Genomic DNA, 21,996 nt, shown 5'->3' with positions numbered 1-21,996 from the left:
GGCGTCCATGTTGAGCACGGCTTCTTCGTTTACAATTATGCCTTCGCGCTGCTTGCCTGATTCTCTTCCCCTTCTTCCAAACCTTCGATTCACACACTCTCTCTCTCTCTCTCTCTCTCTCTCTCTCTCTCTCTCTAACTTCAAGTGGGCATGCTCTGCAAAGTTTGTGTCTTTCCCTTTGTGCTTTTGCGTAATTGAGGTTATGCAGCAAATCCGTTTCATATTTGTTGTTTCTCTGGAAGGTGGGTCCTTGTAGGCATTATCTGATTGTTAGAGCAAAGCTACGGAGGAATTGGAATCCATGGCTAAAAGGGAAGGTCTCAATTCTCTGTTGATCTAATTTTGGCTTCCATTTCCAACCAGTTCACTATTCTAAGCTCAACCAAAATTGCTTTTCCTTTGAATTAGTTATCTTATTTAATTAAAATCATATTTAATATTTCTGGGTATTTTAATGAAGTTCTTATTTTTTTTCTTTGCAGAGAGTGAGAGAGAGGATATAAGATTTTTTACCCGAAAACTTGTACAATTTGATGGTCTGTGACAGAACAGAGTTTAATTAGAAACTAAGATTCAAGATTGATGCTTTGACTATGATTCTACTACATCCCAAGTTTAACTGAATTTACTGTCAGATCCCTTCTGTCTTTATAAATAATTGTTTGTTGGTAAGGAGATTTCATTACCTGCTCCAAGCAGAAAATTCAGAACAATTTAACACGGTACTTGGAGATTTGGGACAATTAGGAGTAATAGCAAAGGTAAGAATTTCTTTTGACCCATCACCCAAGAGGAGCCAACTGCCAACCATGCATCCTTCTGCTGTTGATGTTCGTCTCGCAGCGTGAAGAAGATCGAAAGAGTAAGAGTAAAGCGTTGAAGAGAAACGGTGACGACCAGTAAGGGAGTTGGGTTTGGCACCCCACCTATGGGGCTTGGCACCCCACTTTATCAAATACGGAATTTAAAATTCCGTATTCTCCCTATTGAATACGGAACTTAAAATTCCGTACTGTATTTAAGCATGCGTGTCACATTTTCAACCACTCATTATATACTAAAACAGATACGGAATTTTATTTTCCGTATTGATACGGAACTTTAAATTCCGTATTTAATAAAGTGGGGTGCAAAGCCTAAGGGGTGGGGCACCAAACTCAATTCCCGACTAGTAACACCAAAGGTTAACAGAGTTATATGACGTGGATTCACTAATCCACTTGTCATTTTTTAAGAGGATAACAGTACCAACAGGACTTATGTAACTGTATCTAAATTTACCCTTTTTCTTTGGGTAAATGGTCACTTTGGTCCTCGAAAGTGTCCACCGACTTCACATTCGTCCCTGAATGAATTTTATTCATCTCACGGTCTCTGAATGTGGCAAACGTCATTCATATTAGTCCTTCCGTTAAAAAAAACTTAACAAACATTAACAGATTCATTTTTTATATTTTTTTAACCTACGTGGAAATCATTTAAATTTTTTTTTAAAAATTAACTAAAAAATGATCAATTAAAAAAACTCAATTAAAAATTAAAAACAAAATCCTAATCTCCTTCTTCTCATCTTCTTCTTCTTTTTTCTTCATCTTCTTCATCAATCTTTCCATCACCATCAAACCCCATCAAAACTCAATCTTCTCCCTGTTTACAAGGGATGCTAGTCCCAATTAACCATACAATTGAATCAGGTCCAGCAACTTATCTACATCTGTATTTTGTAGCATCACAACCTCAACACTGCGGACAAGGATAGAAATAACTACTGCTCATCTTAATTTGGATTCCAAATCTCTGCTAAAGTAGGAGCCATTAAACTATCAATTTTTTTTATTTTGGGTTACTTTATTTGTTAAATTAGTCCCTGCTCCGTGCCTGTGTTGTGGGAAATGCTTTGATGACCATTACCAAACAAGATAGTAGACAAAATATATAAAACCAGCCCCTTCTACCTCAACATCTGGAAGGGAGAAAGAAAGGGTTCACGTCCCTTCTGCATTTTTGAATTTCTTTCTTTAAAAATCATTTTCAATTTTTTGAATAATTATCAAACATTTCCAACATATCTGGAATAAATTTCTCACTTCTCCAACAAATTTCAAAAATCATATCTCGAACACAATTTCTCACTTCTCCAACCTCTCTACGCAAACTAGATCTGGAGGTACCACAGACCAACAGATCTGAAAAAATACTCACTTTTTCAAGATGCAGTGGAAAAATGCAGATATAGAAAAATACTTAGTTTCAGGTGATTTGGCCATGCCTTCTTCTCTACTCTTATTTCTCTTTGTTTTCTCCTATCAACATAATGAACAACCCAGATCGAACCCACCGCCACCGCCCTCATCCCCATCGCAGAAACCTCCCTCCGCCGCAGAAACCCACTTCCACCGCAACCCTAGCCACATCCAAAAACCCAGCTCCATCTCCACCCTAACCCCCGCAGAAACCATTGAGCCATCATCCTCTTCACACACTCTGATCTAGGTTCTGTAGTGGTGAGGAAAAAGGTTTGATTGGAACTTCAAACCAAAAGAGGAAAAGATTGAAGCTTTTCAATGGGTTTGGAAATCTCTACTCAGATCTGTGGGTTCGGAAATCTCATTAAGGTAGAGAGAAATGGGTTTCGGTGGGGGTGAGGGATGGACTTTGCAGTGGGGGATTGGGTTGTGATGGAAGGATTGGTGAAGATGATGAAGAAGATGAAGAACGATGGTGATGGCTGGTAGTTAAGATTTTTTGTGTTTTATTTAATTTAGCTTTTAGTTAATTTGTTATTTCAATTTAATTTAATAATTTTTCAGCTTAAAAAAAGGAAATTGGTAACGTCTGTTAAGTTTTTTTTAACGAAAGGACTAATATGAATGACGTTTGCCACATTTAAGGACTGCGAGATGAATAAAATTCATTCAGGGACGAATGTGAAGTCGGTGGACACTTTCGAGGACCAAAGTGACCATTTACCCCTTTCTTTTTTTACAGGAAATTACCCCTTTTTCTTTTGCTGTTTACATTGATTTAACAGTTTATACAATCCCCGATTTTTTGAAAAGGTTAAAAAGATGAGGGTATATTCATTAGGCTATCGTGTGGAAGGTGCATAATAAAAAGGTGGTATCCTGTGATCTCATATTTCTCAATTCTCATCCACACAAACCGCCATCGACGAAGGCCTCGCTCTCATCTCATAATCATATCACCTCCGCGGAAGCAGTTTCGCTTCCCTTCCTCCTTCCTCGATCTTCTCCGATTCCGAAGCCACCGTCAAAATGAACGACACAGATGTCTCCCAGCAAATCCAGCAGATGGTCAGGTTCATCCGCCAGGAAGCCGAAGAGAAAGCCAACGAGATCTCTGTCTCCGCCGAAGAAGTACCGTACCACTTTTCACTCCTCTCAATTTTCTTCCACTTCCACTTCTCCATCCCGATCAACCTCTCAATTTCCTCATTCAAACCGCTTTTTAGTTCAGATCATCATTGATTCTTACATAATCACGTTTGTTTTGGTTGATTCTTCATCGATTTGATACTTTTTGTTCACTGTTTTCGTGTAGGAATTCAACATCGAGAAGTTGCAGTTGGTTGAAGTCGACAAGAAGAAGATCCGCCAAGAGTACGAGCGCAAGGAGAAGCAAGTTGATGTTCGCAAAAAGATGTAACTACTCTTGCTCACTCTTATGTCTTCTATATATTTAATTTTTCTTCCACCAGTAAATTCGAAATATTCACATGTCTATTTGATAGTTTTACCATGCGCAAATAGTTGAGAGTGATGATTTCTCACTGTTATTCTCAATTTTATGCATTCATATAGGTATTGATTAGTGAAGAAAGATTAACAATGGTTGTTATTACTAGTAAAGCTTGATTTATTGTCCAAGGTTATTGGATCCCTTTGGTACTTTTCGTATAGCGCAAAACTTAATTAGCCGTATTATTTACAATTCATTTGAAAACTGTTGGGATATGTCATGTATGGTGATTGTTGAATTACTTACAATCGACGTTATTGCCAAAGTATTATTATGAACTGTTTACAAAACATCATCATGGAGAGTGAATCTACTCTTGCGGTGGGTTGGGTAAATTCAAAACATGAGATCGTGAAAGTTGCTCAATGAGTTGAATCAAATTGATTCATTATTAGGAGAGGTGTGAATTGCTTGGGAGTTAAACATGCTTATAGGGAAACCAACACTATTGCGGACTATTTAGTTAAGCAAGGTTGCAAAGTTGTCGATCCTCTATTGTATTGCATATTCTATTGTATAACTAAGGGACCTACTTGAGAAGGATGTTGTCATGCCTTATCTTTAAGAACTATGATAATATTATGATTTATGATTTATCATTCAAAAAAGTAATATTATTATAAATGGTGAAAATCCTTTTTTTATTTATTAATAAGTGAATTTGATGGCTCAATGGAGGCTTGATTTGTTTCTTGCAGTCAAATGACTAGTATTTTCATTTTCCTTACTTGAAAAAATGGTGGTAGTTCTGATAGTTTGAATTTCACGTCACAATTGTATGTTTGCAGTGAGTACTCTATGCAGTTGAATGCTTCTCGGATTAAAGTTCTGCAAGCTCAAGATGATGTGGTTAATAAAATGAAAGAATCTGCAACCAAGGAACTTTTGAATGCGGGCCGTGATCATCATGTGTACAAAAACCTTTTAAAAGATCTCATTGTTCAGGTCAGATAAAGTTTCATGTTGTACTCTACTCGGAATTTTTCTACGTATCTTGGAAAGATTATTTCTCACATTTTTTATGTTTGAGTAGTAACATGCATGTAGGCAGTCAATATTAGTTGTTATTTTTTTGTTATCATGCCTAATTCTGTATAATTTGTGATTGTGATATTGTATGAAACTATGGATAACTATTAAGTTCCTGAGAAGTTTTTTGTAAGTATCTGGTAACACAGATGGTATTGTTTCAAATCATAACTAGTTGCTCTCATGGCACTACCCGAAGTCCTGGCCATGGTGCAGTTGATGCCATGGGTCCAGTCCCTTCTCATCTCATCCCATTTTTCTGAAGTCTTGGAATAGAAAATAAGGATTGTATTTGACAATTCACAGCTCCACACAAACGTACAAAAAGAAATAAATAAAGAAAAGACCAGACAAATCTGATCTTGTTTTATGAACTACTTACAATGTGTATGTGTCTTAGAAAATAATATAAGTATTGTATTTGGCAGGGTTTGCTGAGGCTCAAAGAGCCTGCTGTCTTGTTGCGATGCCGGAAAGATGACCTGCAGTTGGTAGAGGCTGTGTTGGATTCTGCTGCAGAGGAGTATGCTGGCAAGGCAAATGTTAATCAGCCAGAGATAATTGTTGACCACAACATCTATCTTCCATCTGCCCCCAGTCATTATGAGTCTCATGAGCCATACTGGTATTGTTAATTTTATAATTTAGTCCTGACTAACTGACTGTTTTCAGCTACCTGCTAATGCTTAAAAGTTAAAACTATCTACTATGTGGGATTTTGGGGAAGGGGCTAGGAATTTCTGGCTCTGTTAGTCAGGGCCTCGCTTCTAATTCTTACCCATGCTCTCATGTCTAATAGTATTTACTTTCTAGCCACTCTGATATTGAGGATTCAGTTTCAACATACTTGATTATATATTGTTATTTTTTCAGCTCTGGAGGGGTGGTGTTGGCTTCTCGAGATGGAAAGATTGTGTGTGAAAATACACTTGATGCCCGTTTGGATGTTGTGTTTCGTAAAAAACTTCCAGAGGTAAATTTTTGCTCTGTAATAGACTTTTTAGTTCACTAGCACCTTGCATTGTCCTGCTCTTTGTTGTTTCATATTTATGCTGCTTAATTTTTTTGTGTTGAGATTTAAACTAGAAAGTTAGTTTTGGTCAAAGTCATTATTCTTCTTTTATAATGGTCAATGTTATGAAATACAGGACTTTGATATTCAAATAAAATACTTTAGATGTACTATGGCCCCGTTTGGAAACACAACTTAATTAAGCGATTATCACCATAAGCGCTTATGACATAAGCGCTTATTCATAAGCTATTTTAAATTTTTTATTGAAATGAATTGAAAATAAGTAAGCATAAGCCCTTTTTCATAAGCTATCCTGAATAGCTTATGGAAATAAGCTCAAAACAGCTTATGGTAGGCCATAAGCTGTTTGCATAAGCTCTCCCAAACACTGGCATTAGAGCTTATGCTATCACATAAGCTCAAATAAGCTCTTCCAAACGGGGCCTATTATACACACTGTGAGGGACAACTGGAAAATGCAAATGGAATAAGGGTCTATAAAAGGGACTGGGAGGTATATTAGGATTAAGGTTTGCTGTTGAACAAGGAAAAGAGACGGAGTTCTTCAAACAAAACTCTGAAATGCCTGCGCTTTATTCTTCTTGGGTAATGCCTGCGCTTTATTCCAAACAAGACTTTGTGTATATTTGACAATTCTTCTACAAATAATTCTAAAATTAAAATCAATTATGGGGAAAAGCTTTTGTGAGTAGCTTTTGAATGCTAGAATTGATTCTAAGAGAAGAGAAGCTGATCCAAACATGTTAAAAGTATATCAAATATCCTTGTCGCTGATTATGACATACACTACGCATCTCCTTTCTAAATAGAGGCCTGACATTACCATTATTGGTCAACTTTCTTTATCTTACTGATTTTGTAAACTGCAAAATCTGGTGGACATTTTAGTGTCATTTTTCTCAACTTAGTTTTGGAACTATTCTGTAAGTATGTGTCAGTAGTGTATTTAGTTGATATTTTAATTTTCAGTAATTTCATCTCAGCAATTATTAATAGCTTAGATCCCACCCCAAAAGAAAAATTGGTTAAGCATGTAGAACGTGACTAAATTATAGGGTTGTTCGTTACTGCAGATCCGCAAGCAGCTCTTTGGACAAGTTGCTGTTTGAAGTCTTTGGTTGTATTGTTTCCTTGCCCCTAGAATATTTATATTTTTCTGCAGAGATTGTCTATGACCGGAAGATATGTCGTGCCATTGCTCCTGTAATCTCAGTATTGTTATCCTTTTGTTACTTCAATTTTTTGTGGCATTCGCTTCACATCGTATTTGTTAGGGCATGCGATGTCGTAGAAGTTATAGTTATAATAAGTGCTCGCTACAATTTGTTGATGTCTTTAGCTTCTTTGGTATTTAAGTGGCAGATATATTGGACATTGCTGTTGCGTTGTGGTAGAACAACAACTGTTATCTTCTGGTGTTCATCGTGCAAATAAATAAAGCTCATGAAGAATTAGTGAAATTTGCTATGGATTAAGCTTAATATATCTCTATTCATCATAAATTTCTTGTAGGTGGGTTAAACTACCGAGATTACATTCTGCACTTCTTTTTTGCTCTCGCATTTGGTTTGCTGAATCAAATTTTATAGTTCTATATATTATCACATCATTTTACTTTTTTTAATTCAACTATTTTTTTACTCCAATGGATTTCCCAATCTGCCTGTAAATTTGTTTAGCAGCTGTGCATAGGCAGAGCAACTTGTTATTTAAAGCTTAAAAACTGGGGATTACTTTTAGCACATTAGTGTTTTTCACCCGCCCAACTAAGCTTATCTGTGCAGATAAGTTTTGGGCCTAAAGTGCGTGTGGTGGATCAAGAAAACTGTTCGTTAATACTCTACTAATGATTTGTTGCTTTGGGAAATTTTCGAGTGCTAATTGCTAAAGTGGTAGCTACTGCACTATCTATAATTCTGCCAGTTCTACATTAGAGTTTAACACATTCATAACGACTCACAGAAGACGACATGATAATTATTTTACGACATGAAAATTATAGTTATCTACTTAATTTTTGGTGAATTAAACCATCAGCAATATAATAGACACATATCAAACGCACCATTTTCATTTAAACACTTATTTTTATAATATCACATCATATATATTATATTACCTCTCTATTTTCTTCTTTTATTTATTTGGGTCTCTAAACACCCTAATGGTCCTTTGAATATTTTTCCTTAAAAATGTGGTCTTGTTAGAAATAATAAAATAAAATTATTCATGTGAATCTTACTTAATGAGTTAAACTTTTTTTGGTGAATGGGAAATAATGACTTAAATTTTAGAAATAGTTAATTGATTGACAATTGTGGTTAGCAAGAAAAAATCCTTTTATGTTGTTAATTAAAAAAAGATAAATGTACATATTTTTTTTCAATTTTGATTCTACTGATTCTTTTCTTACCTCATATCCTTAATAATGTCCCAGTGAAAAATAATAAAAGCAACAGGCTGTGGGATCTGAATTATTCTGAAAGGAGATGAGGGGGTATGCACTATGCAGGGAGGGATTGGACAGATGGATAGACAGGTGAGCAGAAAAGCTGTGATTTGACAAATTGAAATGAGATGGCCATAAGAACTTGCTGCTGCTGCATTTGTACCAGACCTCTCGTTCTCCTTCTTCCCCATTTAGCATCCAGCTTTTTTCCTTTTTTCTTTCTCCCATCATGGTAAGACCTCGATTTCTGTAGTGAACAGAAAGATGAAACAGTATAGTACTAAATTACAGTGAAACAGTGTACTGAGTTGGAGCAGTAAAAAGTTATTACAACAGATTATTATTATATAAAATTAAATATAATTACGATTATTATTATATCAAATTTAATATAACTGCGATTTTGTATTATATCAAATTTAATATAATTAGTTAATTACGATTATTCTTTGCATCAGTAGAAGGAAAACTGACATGACACTGTTCATTCTTTACTCATTTTTCTTTCTACAAATTTCCATCATTCTAAATTAACTTCATCCAAACAGAGTGTAAATCTGTAAATTGTGTTAAGAAATTCTATGTCTTAAATTAGTACACAGCATCAATGTCTATGACTATACATGAAAATGAATACTCGTGATAAAAGCATCGGATGATGATCAATTGACATAAAGGTGGACGTGATGCAAAGGTATATTCAACTCATACATAATTACAAACTAAATATAATATTCGATTTTCTGTTTCATGGCTCATGATATATTCACCACACATTTTTTTTCTAATATGTTAATTTTACTCGCTTTCTATTCATATTTACTTTTTTTTGTTAACTTAATTTCTGATCTTTGTATAATAGGTAAAATTTGAATATTGTCCTTCGAAGTAAAATTTGAATATAATTTATAATGTTTGGAAAATATATCAATTTTGATCATCCTCGGGAAAAATAGACTCCAATGACCTTACCAGATGTATGAATGACAAAATCAAATTTCTTTTATAACGAGAGATCTAGTCTAAATTTCTTAACTAAACTATAAATTAGGCTCGCGAGGGCCCAACTATTTATATAGTAGTCAGTATGAGAAAGAGAAAATGAAAAAAAGATTTATCAATTCCCACAAATGACGTTAATTATTCAAGACAATGTCAGGGATATTCAAACAATAAAGAGATGGTGTTGGTGTCATCTTAGCTCAGCTCTGCCGAATAGTTGGGTGGTATGTCACATCGTCTCTCCTCGCCAGGCTTGATATAGGCCCGAACAATAAAGAGGTGGTGTTTGTGTCATCTTAGCTTAGCTCTGCTGAAAGTTGGGTGGTATGTTCCCTCGCTAGGCTTGTAAAATGTTTGCCGTCCTCTGTCGCCAGACTCGTGGAATGTCAGTCGTCCTTTGTCTTCAAGTTGATAGATACTTGGATAGTCTTTTAGCCTCCGTTGTCAAGCTGATGGATCTTCCTTTACGAGTTGGTGGTCCTTCATCATCCTACGTGACCAAGCTAGGGGCACTCATAGACACTTGCAAAGGCACTTCGACTCCCAAGTCAGATTGTTTTACATATAAGAGTTAAGGTAAATTGTGCGTGCTTGAACAATAGAGTCATGCACTATTCATAGAGTGATATTAATTGTCAGTCACCATCGTGTAGGCGTGTAATTGTAACATTCCCTAACGGACTGAACATAGGACGCGAGGGATCTTTGATTGTACCTCGCTAGACCACCAAAATGGACTCTTTGGTAGTGGCTTATATATCTTCTTTGTCAAGTACAACATTCATAACTCTTCTCATGTAAATATTTGTAATGAGCTGGAGGGATCCTTTCACAAAAATATTCTCCAAGAGCCTTCTTTGCATGAGTGTGATTTAGATTTATGGACTCGGCTCAAGTCATCTTCAGTCGTTAAATCGAGTAGGCTTCTTCTGCTTGGGTTATAAATTGTATCTTATGTTAGTAAGCTAACGATGAGTTGAACCATGAAGCCTCTAGTCAGGGCCGGCCCTGGGCCTGTGCAAGCAGGCCCACAGCCCAAGGCCTCCAAAATGAAGGGGCCTCAAAAAAAAATTCTCAAAGGCTACGGTTTCTAAAGTGTGGCCTAAAGTTTTTATGCAACAGCTTTGAAACTGTTGTCTTTTCTTCTGCTGATCATAACCGAAGAAGATGCACCTTATAGCCTGATTCTCCACTCTCCAGCTTTGTCTTGAGTTGCTTCCTAAAGTGTGGCCTAAAGTTTTTATGCAACAGCTTAGAAACCGTTGCCTTTTTAGATTTTTGGCCACGGTTTTTTGACTGGAGCACACGTCCGTTGCCTTTTCTCAAAAAACTACCCTACTTTACTAAATAATTTAAATAGATAATGTTCCTTAAAAAAATTATTAAGGGTCCATTTTTATTATTTGCCCAGGGCCTCCAAAATGTCAGGACTGGCCCTGCCTCTAGTCGTAACATATCTAACTTCCTATCGCTATTAAAATTCGAAATATCATAGGGTTCAGGATTATGTATTCCTTTAATTTCTTTTCTTTTTTCGCTGAGCACCTCACTTCTTCTTTTTGTTTTAAACTATATATATCTTCAAGTCGCAACTGTTCTCATGATCCAGAGAACTAATTGGTAGTATGAGGACTCATATCCTAGACAAGAAGAATATGAATAACTTCCCTTTCATATAAAAAGATGGAAAAAGAAGATTGGCCCTTTGTTTATGTTTTGCTCCCCCGAGTCGTATTTGGTATAATTCAGGTGCAAATATCTGGTAAAATTCCTTATTCATAATTGTTTAATTTAATTTCTTTTATGCTTTCTTTGGTAAGAAGATTTTGTAAGCAAAAATTAGAGTGGAGATAATTAGAAGGAGTCAGGGGCGTATTCAGGATTTTCTTGTTGGGGGGCAAAATATAAGACAAAAAAAATCTTCATTATTGAATATTATATAAACTTTAAATAATAAAAAATTATTTAAATACAATTGTTCGTTCTTTCATAGTACTAAACTTATCTATTATTGTATCAACAAGGATATTTTCAGCAATTTCTCTCTCAATATATAGAACTAACAAAATTTCTGAGAAGATCATCTTTAATTTTGTTGCAAAGCCGAAGTCTTAACTACTTTCATTGCAGAAAAAGATCGCTCAATAGATGCGGTTGAAACAGAGAGTGTCAAAACAAGACGTAACAATCTATCAACAAGTAGAAATATTGTTGTTTTTTTAGTTTCAACTAACTTCTGGTAAAACTCGGGTAAACTGAAATTTATTCCTAAATTAGGATCTCGGGAAACATTTGAATGATAATGTCTCAGTTGGAACGACAAATCCCTTTTTCCTAGCTCGGAAAAATCATCTGTATAAAATTTCTCAACAAGCTTACGAATTTTCTCATTATCAAATGCTTTAAAATTTTCCTTAGGATCTAAAGCTGAACTAAGTATGAGAAGTTACGCTGCTTTACATTAAATCTTTTATTTAATTAAGATAGTTGCAAATCAATTGCATAATAAAACACATATATTCTATAATGATGTTTCATATCTCCATCTTGTTTCTCATGACGACCATTACCAATAAAATAAGGGGTTTTCATGTTAGGAAAGTCAACTTGATGAACATCACAAAATATTATAACATTTTTCTGTATAAAAATACCTATAGTCGGTGAAGATTTCAAAATTATTGGGGGGGGGGGCGATGACCCCTACCTGCCTCTCCCTAGATACACCCCTAGAAGGAGTCTAACATTGTTTGGGAGGATGGAGTGAGACATGGAAAAGGGAAAACTAGTGAGATCCACCACCCTTTTGTGGTTCACAAATTGAAGAGAAAATGATAAAAATATGTAATTCTTTTACTTTTTTTCTCATTTTTATCCATTTATCATTATAAAAACTTATTAAGTAAAATTATCATTTTACATAAAAATAATATTCAGTCTGCTCACATTATATCAAAACAAATGAGCGGGAAAAGTATTTATCCTTATCTTAATTTTCGTTATACCAAACATCCTTAATTTACTTAATTTTTTTCAACTTTTTCCATGTGCCCCATTTTATGTCTTCTCTCTTTCTCACATAAACCAAATAAAGCATTATTATTATGTAAGTAAAATCTTTGGTCCACCACAAAGAAGTGTAGACAGTAGGCAGAGTGAGAAAGAAAAAGACGAAAGAGAGTTAATAAGTGTGATGTTATTTAAAAAAAAAAAGTGTGATGTTATTTAAAAAAAAAAGTGTGATATATGATGGAAAATAATATAAAATGAGCGATAAAGAAAAATAAGGTGTTTGAAAATTGTTTATAAAATTAATGGTTTATATATCATAAATTTTTTTAGGATAATAAAATATTATGAATATTTAATTTTTTTTATTTCTAGATATAAAATTTGTATATCGTGAGTTTATTCATGGAAAATATGGAAAATGATTGATTCACCACAAAGTTTGATCTTGATCTACCCTGTGAGGGAGAAGTGAAAAATATGATAAATGATTTGATAGAAAAATAAGATAGAAATAGAAGAAAAAATGAATGAAAATGATATGATATTGGAGTATATAAAAAAAAATTGTTTATTAATCCATCCTCCCCTGGAGCTTATAAAAGGCCCTTTCTATCCCTCTATGCATACACAAGCTGCTCTACTCGAATAGACGAATAGTATTATCATGGGACTTGTTTTCTCGATCTTGTTCAAATGCTATTTTACTTTATCTCACTTTCTTTTTTGCAAGGATCATTAACAAGGATACAAACCCTCCCTTTTCGGTGCATGCCTTTGATTGAATACCATCTATTATTCACAGAGGGTGCTGCTGCTGGTGGTAGTGATGAGCAATATTAATGGATGCAGAATCATGAGGAGGTAAGAGAGAGCTTTCTTCAGTCCACTCATGGGTGGTGGTATAGGATTCAATTAGCTGCTGACTCATTCATCCAAATGCTGAGTGATTCAATGAATATTACTCAATAAATGAGTGAATGAAGCGGGAGACAAATTGATTCTTAAGCCTCCTGTATTTGGACTGAAGGGAGCTCCCTCCCTTTTTCTTCTTTTAATTCATCTTCCCCTTCCCTTTATTTGCACTTACCTACCTGGTTGCTTTTATGTAACTTCCTGAGTATGGACTAAAGTTTATATGCAACTTTGTGAACTTTCATTTCATAGTTTTCAACTTTTCCAACTAGAGTTAGGTTAAGGCTTTGCAGCTGCAGGTTGAAGCAAGCATTCTTCTTCAGAAGGAGGGTTTGGACAGCGTAGTTTCACTTGAAAATACAAATAAGCTACCCCCAGCCCCTTCAAGAATCTGAAACTAGGCTATTTATGGAAGCAAGCTCCCTAATTCGAAGAGCTTCATTGCTATATTTGTATACAATCACTTTGTCTTTCTGAGTTAGAAGAGATCACTTTGTGCAGAATCTAACACCACTTTTTACTTTCATTGACTATATCGAATCGTTGCTCTTCCATTAACCAACACAGAACTAAAGTTGTTTTGTCATTAGTTGCCAATCAGCTATCATTTTCTAACAAAAGGCAATTAAAAATTGAATTACGAATCTTCACGTGCAAATCAACAAGTGAAACGCGGCTGAACTGAGTGGCATGGTGCTTTAAAACTTGACAAAGGAATTTTGCATTGCGTTAAGAACGTTTAATTAATGTAAAGTTTGATTACCTATTCTTATGGGCCTAGATGTTACCAACGTGTGAGGAAAATGTTAAGAGTTAGTAAAGTGGATTATTGACCCAAAAAAAAAGTGAAGTGGATTTGTTTGTCATTATCATAAAAACCTCAAATCCATTACCACCTGAAATATTAAACACCCTACTCTACTTACGTACGCAAGAGCGGCTCAAGTTTTTTCTCTTTAGAGTTTATTTAGATGCTAGAAACAAAGGAGGATACATGTGCGCATAACGTAATGCTTGAAAAAGTTAATCTGATTTGATGTCACGAGACTATAGTTGTCTCTTCTTTGCTAGTGGAGAACATATGTAATTAAACAAATGAAGTATATGATCTTCATATTTGGTATTATATTGCTAAACTTCTGCTTTACTCTTAACTGCATATCAGGGAATGATACTAATCCAGCTATTTATTTACTTTTGAAATTCAATCCTAATTTAGAAATGTCTGGTTTCTAGCCCTTCTTGGTTGATTCTTTAAGATAAAGATATAGGAATAGGACAAACATTTGTAAACAACATTTGGACGAAGGTAGGAAAAGTTCAAAGCTCACCCTACAAGCCACTATAAATACTCCTTCTAACAATAAACGATTATTGTAAATTGTTAGCTTGATTGGTGCCACCAAGCAAGAAAACCTTTCATTTGATGCTACAAAGTACAAAGCACCTGGTGTAATGAATTTAATTAATCATTATTAGCTTCCATCTACATACATTGATGAGGCAAGTTAGGTTTTGATTTTCAGTCTCTTCACCTTAATTTATTTTTCCCTTCTCTCTTTTTTCCTATCACATATTATATTAACTTTTTTTTAATCTCCATCCCCTGATAAGAATGTTTACAAATTACAACCATACGATGCTTGCAGCTTCTTCATATATCATTATCACATCAAATATTTACATATGAATCAATTAAATAGATTTCAGAGAAATTATAAGACTTCAAATCATGAATTATATAGGCTTATAGATATACACACATGAGAACAATCAAATAATCCATTGAGTAATTGTCAAGAATATCTCATAAAAATATCTATTAACATTTGGTCTAACAAACTAAACAATCCCGAGATAAGCATGGTAGGGACTAGGGAGTAAAGAGAATCTGACCAAAATAAGTTAGATTAGTAATGATAATAATAAAAAGGATTTCATGTCACTTCTATGAGATATGCATAGGCTGGAAAGAAACCATTATGCAGTACAGGAAATTTAGTGATACCTGAACACTGAAGGTCTTTTCAATCTTGTATTGATTAATGCATTTTACGCAATTCTCACATCCAATAATTATTTGTCCACACCTCTAAATTGAGGTGGAAAGAGGTGGGGAGGAGAGAGATAAGAAGAAAAGAAAAAGTAAGAGAGAGAAAGTATAAGATGTGATAGATGATAAGAGAAGAGAGATAGAAATAAAAATAGGTGGAAATGAAGTGTATAAATAAGGAGGTGTGTATATATCATTACACTTCTCACATCTATTGCTATACACGTTATGTACTAGTATGGACAAATGAACATTACCAATTACAATTATTGGAGGCAGCATGAACAAAAAGTAAAAACAGCAGCGCCCAAAATTAGGCTATGTAGCTTAAGGTTAGAAATTGAGTAATATTCATACACACTTTACTTCTTTTTTTTCATCTCATTTTCAAAACCATGATCAATATGAACTCGAAATTTTCTTCGTAACTTGTTGAACTTGGTAGTGGCTCAGCTCTTCGGGGATGCCCTCAGCGCCGAGGAACTTGTACTAGGCTGTATGTGCGACTCGTTCATATCATAGAGTAAGAGAAAAGAAGGAAAATCAAAATTTCCAATCAATGATTGGAAATCAAAATTCCATTCACACCAAATGGTAAAATCTCACTGCAGCAGTTTTTTTCACATTTTCAATCGCATCATATATCATATCATTTATTTTTCTATTCTCTTCTTAACTGCACTTCATATGAGAAATTGTAACTAAAAAATGCTACTGTTGGTAATGAGTGTCCCATGTTAGGCAGGTTCATAGAGTCCTAAGACATGCCCATCAATACCTCGCATAGCTGCAACCTAATCATCACAAGGTAAATCAAATCAAACCTTATTATACCCCTCCTCATCCCTCAGAACCCATGAAAAACACTGTAAAATGCAATGCAAGTAAGGTTAATTGAAGCAGTAGTACCTTTCCATGGACCTCATATTTGATAGGTCCATCAAGCTCAGCTCCTAATGTCATGAGTTTAGTGACTGCACTGTTGATGTCAGTCACCGTGAATGACAGAAGAGAAGAGTAGTCCTTGTGCACAGGTTGGTCACTGTGAAAATTCAAATTCAAATTCAAATTCAATTTCAATCAGCAGTAGTAGTTGACAAGACTAGACTACACAAGTAAGTTTATCGAATATAAACAACTGTTGTAGCAGCTAGTTACATTGGAAATTTACAAATGACAAATCAACTGAATACGAAACTGAACTCATTGAAACATTTTATCGAACAGTTGGAGCGCATGAAACTAAACTAGAGAGGGAAAGTGAAAGTGATAGAAAGGTACTTGGGAGAATGCATGAGGGCAAGTTTGAGAGGACCAGATTGGAGTTCAGCCCAGCGGAGAGTGCAGACATTGATGGTCAAATCCAAGCCTTCGGAGTAGAATCGTGCGGCTTTGGGAACGTCTTTGTGGAGTTGTAATATCCACCTGAACGACGCTGCCATTTGATTTCACTCACTCTGCCTTGGGATTTGGATCTCACTTCGCTCCTTCAATTTGAACCCACCAGTTTTAGCCCTTTTGCTTACATTAAAATATCATTACTTCGGTTAATTAGCATCGCCTCCGTTGTAGTCTAGTTGGTCAGGATACTCGGCTCTCACCCGAGAGACCCGGGTTCAAGTCCCGGCAACGGAATTTTTTATTTTTATCACGATATATTTTTTACTTTTTTCTTTCTTTGTCTTTGCCACTGACGAAAACAATCCGTCACTACATTTTATCACTAACATTTTGCGACGGAAACATTCCCTGACAACCATCAGTCGCAAACTATTTTATATTTTTCACCAAGATTTTGTGACGTACCAATTTCCTCACAAAAATATGTACCAGGATTTTGTGACGGATTTTTTCCATCACTACAAAGGAAGTGAATAAAAAAAAAGTGTGTCGCACCTTTTTTTAAAGTATAGCCACTCTAAGTGGTGATTTATATTAGTTGTGTAATTAAAAAAGGTGCACTACTATGGTAAAATTTTCTTAAAAGTGTGCATGTACAAAAGCCACCTTTTTGATAGTATGAAAGTGAGGCTTCTATACATGGCATGAGAGGAATGAGTCATTGCATGGATGAGTGCACGAGTGTTTTTACCATTTGAAGTTGGTAACATGACCTAGAATTATAAACATAAGTTCCCATAAAATTTGAAATCACAAGAAGAGCCCTATCTCATATTTTTCCTCCAACTTTATACCCTCTGTAACTACCAAACCTTCAAGCTTTACCCTCTCATCTCCACCATATTTTTCGGTCACCTCTTTTTCGAGCTACCATTGTCCACCATATTTTAGTCCTTGCTCCAGAGAGGGGTTTGAGGAGATTGGATTCAGTGATGAAGAGGGTTAAGTCTGAGATGTTGGGTGGTTGTGGATTTGAGGTCGTAGCTGATCATGGTGGTGAAAGAGCTCTCTGATTTTGGGGTGAAATTGTAATTATCAAAAAAAACCTTTAGCAAGTAACCAATAAAATATCAACATTGATTAGAAAACTAATAAATTCAACGGCTAATGGCTCATGCACCTTGCATAACCCAATTGCTAATTCACTCTAGTCATAGCCCTCTCTTTTCGTATGGTATTCATATTCATAATTTCATCGGGTCAATTATGGTGATTCCTGAAATATGGATTCTGCATCTTCCTGAATCATGATTCGTAGTTTGCATCGGCAAACAAATTGATGCCATGTATTGTTTGCTCATACTAATGTATTAAAAGTCGATTCGATTCCTTTACCTCCGTGACATAACAAAATCTAAAGAAGTATACAGAATAAAACCCGAACAAGAAATATGATTCAGATACACAGAAATTTATGAACAAAGCAAAAATTCCACGACAAAGGAAGAGACCAGAGTGGAGAACGTGGGACCGTAGTGACAGCCATCAAAGAGATGCAAATTTGCAGCTGGGACCTTAGTGACTCAGCATTTGCAGCTGTGTCTAGATAAATTAAGTGCAAAACAATTTGTCATCTTAATTCATAAGAATAGTTCTCTTCAGTTCGAAGTGAGTGCAAATATTCATTTACGCTGGTAGCAACGGATATCCAATCATAATATTACCCGATTTCATTTACAGCAAATAGCCTCTAAAAGGACCCCTTCAAGGCTTTCAAACGCGATCTCTGCCCCTTGGACCTTGCTTCCAGCAGCTTTGCTTTCAAAGTATTATTATTCTCCTTTGATCCTGATCCTGAAGGAACTTTGGAAGCCTCTGATATGTCATGACTTGCCATCCACTGCCTCACTGGGCTAGCCTGATTCCTCCATCCAGCATTGCTGCATGAAGCCTCACTATAATTACTAATTTCACCATGCATGTTACCACCATCTGATGCCAAAAGTTGACCTCTGATAAGATTATCAATGATGTGGTTTTTACTGGAGCTGTGCAAGTCACTGTTATTTTTTCTTTCAAAACTTCCATGTTCGCTAACCTCTATGATTTCATGGTTTTCCGTTATAGTTCCTTCAACTGGCCTTGTATCTGTGGTCTTTCCTTGTGCTGCATCAATTGACTGGGACTTCTTATTTGAACTAGATGACAAGGCCCAAGCCATCTGTTCTTCAAACTTCACTTGCAAGCTAGATGGAATCTGATTTTTTAACCCATCTCGTGGCATGGGTTTTTTCTTGGTGTGATTGGTTTTCAATCGGTCATCAAATTTTTTGTCCACAGACTCTTCTTCATGTACTTTAGATGCCTTGTTGCTTGACTTGTTCAACTCGAAACAATGTGAATCGCTATCCACAGAATCATCATCACCCACATCCTGTGGTGCACTGACAGCATCATTCAACGGGACAGATTCCAAGGAATGCCGGCGATCCCTCACCACCAGATTTTCTCTATTCCTACTTTGTTGTTTAGCTTTAAGGAAAGTCTCTATTTCAAGGCTTAGTTTATCGACTATGGACTTGTTATCCATAAAACCATTCTGGGCTGCTTCCAGTTGCATCTGCGTACGTTCATCCAGCCATGATTCAGATATGTGGAGGATCAAGCGATCGTTATCACCCCTTTGAACCCAATCTTTATCAGATTTTTGTTTCAAAGCATGCATTTCCTGTTCGCATTCATTTATTCCCCTAGCAAATTCGTCGCAGAGGTCCTCCAATGTTGTTCTTCTTGTTCTCTCTTGCTCCAAGTCCTTCAAAGCACTGGTGAGAGAAGACTTGACCTCAGAAAGCTCCCGAGCTAGTTTCCTGTGTATGCTCTCTGACCGTTTTCTTAATTTCCTCTCATCCTCAAGTTCAGCCCTCACTGATTGAACAGCAGAATGAAGTCGATCCTGTTCCTTACTCTTCCTAACCAACTTATCCTCAGCAATTTGCTTCACCAGGTCATCAAGCTCTTGTCTATCTGCCTGTCGATCTCGAAGCAACTCTTTGACCCTGATACGTGTATGATCTAGCTCTGCTTTTAACGCTTTTATCAACGAAATGTTAGAAGCATGCTGTTCTTCCAAGCTCCATATTCTGTTTAACACTTTTAAGAGTTCTGTAGATGTCTTGAGACTATAATGTGGCTCCCCAATCCTTCCCTTGAAGTCCACAGAACTAGTAGGAGTGGATGCAGGGTTGTAAGGTGTCATCTGCAACCCAAGAAGGGCATGCACAAAATGCAATCAAGTATTGCATATTGATCCAATATTAACCATGCTTCTAACGTAAAATAAGTAAAATATATGATCTGATCCTGTGTAGATATCAAACAATGAACTGTGAAAAAGTACAAGCACTAAATATATCAGTACTCACTATCATGCACAAGAAGGTAGTTCTTGTACTAATCTACAACAAGACTTGAACTTATGAGGAAACTCATTCTGAAAACAAATCCACAAACACATCGACTACTCTAAACAAAGTTCATGATTTAGTAAACTATGTTATTGGTATGTTGTATCATTATGTTTTGTTGACCAAATTCCTTAGTATAAGGGTATTGCATACCGATAATCATTTTTATTTCTTCCATGATACAATTAAATCACTACTGTGAAACTACTAGTCTTTACTTTGAAATTGTGACAACCTGAGAACCATGTTTGTCAGAATAAGACGCCAGAATCATACATCAGGCAAGGAAGAAGAAAAATTCCAAACACCTTTCAATATTTTTGTTCGAGAAGTGTTGGAATGTTGGAATTGGGGTTGGGGGGCAGGATTGATGCTTACCTCCATGGAACTACCATAACTTGCCGGCGATACAGGTTGCAGTGCATGGTTATTTCTCTCCATTGCCCGACGATGCTGCATGAGTGAGGCTGCAATATGCCTCTTCAAATTGGTGGCACTAGCAGGCTGATTAAAGAGCTGAGAAATATCAGTTTAAATGAATATCCGATCAGTCTCTATCAGAATGGTTGAAAATGTCAATGAGAACTACTGCCTCCATTTCATGCATAAGTTAGTGCACGAGTTCGTTCACTTACTTATCTAAACATGTCTCACTGCTCATATAAGCAATACTATATCTTCAAAACTCAAAAGTAATATGGCAAAAAATAGTACACTAGGGCATTACAATGGAAGATATGGAAATTTGTACTCTGAGAGCCTATCCAAATCTTGCTTGGAATTTGCATAAGAAATTAGTAACATAAAACTAGGAAAAAGTGCAATTACGGGTCAAATTGAAAGATGACGGCAAAGACATACTCTGGATGGACAAAAATACAAAACAATGACGCATAACAATTTTTACCCAAGTTAGCTTCAATATGACCTTGAGATACAGACAAATAGAAATGGCTGATGTTGGTGCAAAATTTCAGGAATAAGAAGACAAATCATCTTAGATATTGCTAAGAAAAGAATTATAACTTGTCAACCTATTATACATACATAAAGGCACCAGTCACCAGATCAACATCAAGTATCAACCAAAATTACAAAGAATAAGCAATAAATAAATTAAATTAAATAAAAAGTAAGCTAATCAATCAAACTCATAGTTACTTTGGAAGAAAGGGTTACCTGATCAGGGGAACTGGGAGAAGCATCAGCTAAGAAATCAGTGATGTCAGGAGCCTTGTCTTTGTTAAGGATGTAATGGTGGCGGCGGAGTCTAGGATCACCACCAGCAGCAGCAGCACCACCGTTACTGGCGGAACGATGCATTGGAAAGTATTGGTGGAATTCCCAGAGAGCCGCAGCTAGCTTCCGAGCAGAGACGTTAGGGTGGTGGTGGTCCTCCTCAGCCGCAATGATGGTATCCAAAACCCAAGAAGTCGTTGGTGTTGAAAGGGGTTTGCTTTTCCCTACCAATATTCCTCTCCTCTTCAACTTTTCTCCCAAATTTTCCTCCTTTTCCGCTTCCCGTTCTCCACTTTTCATCTCTCAGCTCGTTTTATTTTATTTATGGCTTTTGCTTTCTTTTCTTTTCTTCTCTCTCATCAAATCAAACACCTTTTGTTATCTTTTTTGTTTCTACATTTATTTATTAATTTTGCTTCCATTTCGATCTTCTGTTTACTGTTTAGTATTACACGTGGATGGAAGGTAGAAGGGTATGTCTGGTGTCCAATTTGGGAAGTTCGGTCTGTCTATGTCAGGCCAAGAACGAGTGTTATTAACTGCTACTAAACTACAACTACTACTGGTTTGGTTTCTTTTCTCATAAGGATGCTGCTCTGCACTTCTTTCTCCAATGCCAGATCATACCTCATTTTAGATACCTCCTCACTCGCGCATGGGATAATCATTCTTGTCTTGTGTTTAGAGCCGAACCAATTCA

At 36.0% G+C, this 21,996-nt stretch overlaps 3 protein-coding genes and 1 non-coding gene across 5 annotated transcripts; 2 read left to right on the top strand and 2 right to left on the bottom strand.

Annotated features, from left to right (window-relative positions):
- Positions 1 to 3,100: 3,100 nt before the first annotated feature.
- Positions 3,101 to 7,284, top strand: LOC130741216 (V-type proton ATPase subunit E-like). The gene is made up of 6 exons (XM_057594049.1): positions 3,101 to 3,377; positions 3,562 to 3,662; positions 4,548 to 4,704; positions 5,217 to 5,413; positions 5,662 to 5,761; positions 6,898 to 7,284. Exons 1-6 carry the CDS (start codon positions 3,276 to 3,278, stop codon positions 6,931 to 6,933), a joined length of 693 nt encoding a protein of 230 aa, XP_057450032.1. The 5' UTR covers positions 3,101 to 3,275; the 3' UTR covers positions 6,934 to 7,284.
- Positions 7,285 to 15,795: 8,511 nt separating this feature from the next.
- Positions 15,796 to 16,752, bottom strand: LOC130735888 (uncharacterized). The gene is made up of 3 exons (XM_057587760.1): positions 16,534 to 16,752; positions 16,162 to 16,294; positions 15,796 to 16,046 (listed from the first exon to the last, which is right to left on the bottom strand). Exons 1-3 carry the CDS (start codon positions 16,692 to 16,694, stop codon positions 15,990 to 15,992), a joined length of 351 nt encoding a protein of 116 aa, XP_057443743.1. The 5' UTR covers positions 16,695 to 16,752; the 3' UTR covers positions 15,796 to 15,989.
- Positions 16,753 to 16,814: 62 nt separating this feature from the next.
- Positions 16,815 to 16,887, top strand: TRNAE-CUC (transfer RNA glutamic acid (anticodon CUC)). Its single transcript has one exon. It is a non-coding gene; the product is annotated as a tRNA-Glu (tRNA).
- Positions 16,888 to 17,911: 1,024 nt separating this feature from the next.
- LOC130741215 (uncharacterized protein At5g41620-like) lies at positions 17,912 to 21,658 on the bottom strand. Of its 2 annotated transcripts, none has more exons than XM_057594048.1 (3): positions 21,237 to 21,658; positions 20,436 to 20,561; positions 17,912 to 19,849 (listed from the first exon to the last, which is right to left on the bottom strand). In XM_057594048.1, the coding sequence occupies exons 1-3, from the start codon at positions 21,594 to 21,596 to the stop codon at positions 18,344 to 18,346; spliced, it is 1,992 nt and encodes a 663-aa protein (XP_057450031.1). In that variant the 5' UTR covers positions 21,597 to 21,658; the 3' UTR covers positions 17,912 to 18,343. The 2 variants fall into 2 exon arrangements, with proteins under 2 accessions (XP_057450031.1, XP_057450030.1); XM_057594047.1 differs by having other exon boundaries at positions 20,436 to 20,573; positions 21,237 to 21,657.
- Between the last annotated feature and the right edge of the window lie 338 nt (positions 21,659 to 21,996).

Source organism: Lotus japonicus, chromosome 2 (genome assembly GCF_012489685.1).
Source record: "Lotus japonicus ecotype B-129 chromosome 2, LjGifu_v1.2".
Lineage (NCBI taxonomy): Eukaryota > Viridiplantae > Streptophyta > Magnoliopsida > Fabales > Fabaceae > Lotus > Lotus japonicus.
This window is presented reverse-complemented; position numbering and strand designations above follow the sequence as displayed.

Excerpts from the sequence above, each read along its gene's own strand:
- LOC130741215 (XM_057594047.1), bottom strand. The coding sequence starts at position 21,596 with ATGAAAAGTGGAGAACGGGAAGCGGAAAAGGAGGAAAATTTGGGAGAA. Across the intron at positions 20,574-21,236 it reads CTCCCAGTTCCCCTGATCAG|CTCTTTAATCAGCCTGCTAG; the intron begins GTAACCCTTTCT and ends GATATTTCTCAG. Across the intron at positions 19,850-20,435 it reads GTTATGGTAGTTCCATGGAG|ATGACACCTTACAACCCTGC; the intron begins GTAAGCATCAAT and ends CTTGGGTTGCAG.
- LOC130741216 (XM_057594049.1), top strand. The coding sequence starts at position 3,276 with ATGAACGACACAGATGTCTCCCAGCAAATCCAGCAGATGGTCAGGTTC. Across the intron at positions 3,378-3,561 it reads TCTCTGTCTCCGCCGAAGAA|GAATTCAACATCGAGAAGTT; the intron begins GTACCGTACCAC and ends GTTTTCGTGTAG. Across the intron at positions 5,414-5,661 it reads GAGTCTCATGAGCCATACTG|CTCTGGAGGGGTGGTGTTGG; the intron begins GTATTGTTAATT and ends TTATTTTTTCAG.
- LOC130735888 (XM_057587760.1), bottom strand. The coding sequence starts at position 16,694 with ATGGCAGCGTCGTTCAGGTGGATATTACAACTCCACAAAGACGTTCCC. Across the intron at positions 16,295-16,533 it reads GCCCTCATGCATTCTCCCAA|TGACCAACCTGTGCACAAGG; the intron begins GTACCTTTCTAT and ends GAATTTTCACAG. Across the intron at positions 16,047-16,161 it reads AATATGAGGTCCATGGAAAG|GTTGCAGCTATGCGAGGTAT; the intron begins GTACTACTGCTT and ends TGTGATGATTAG.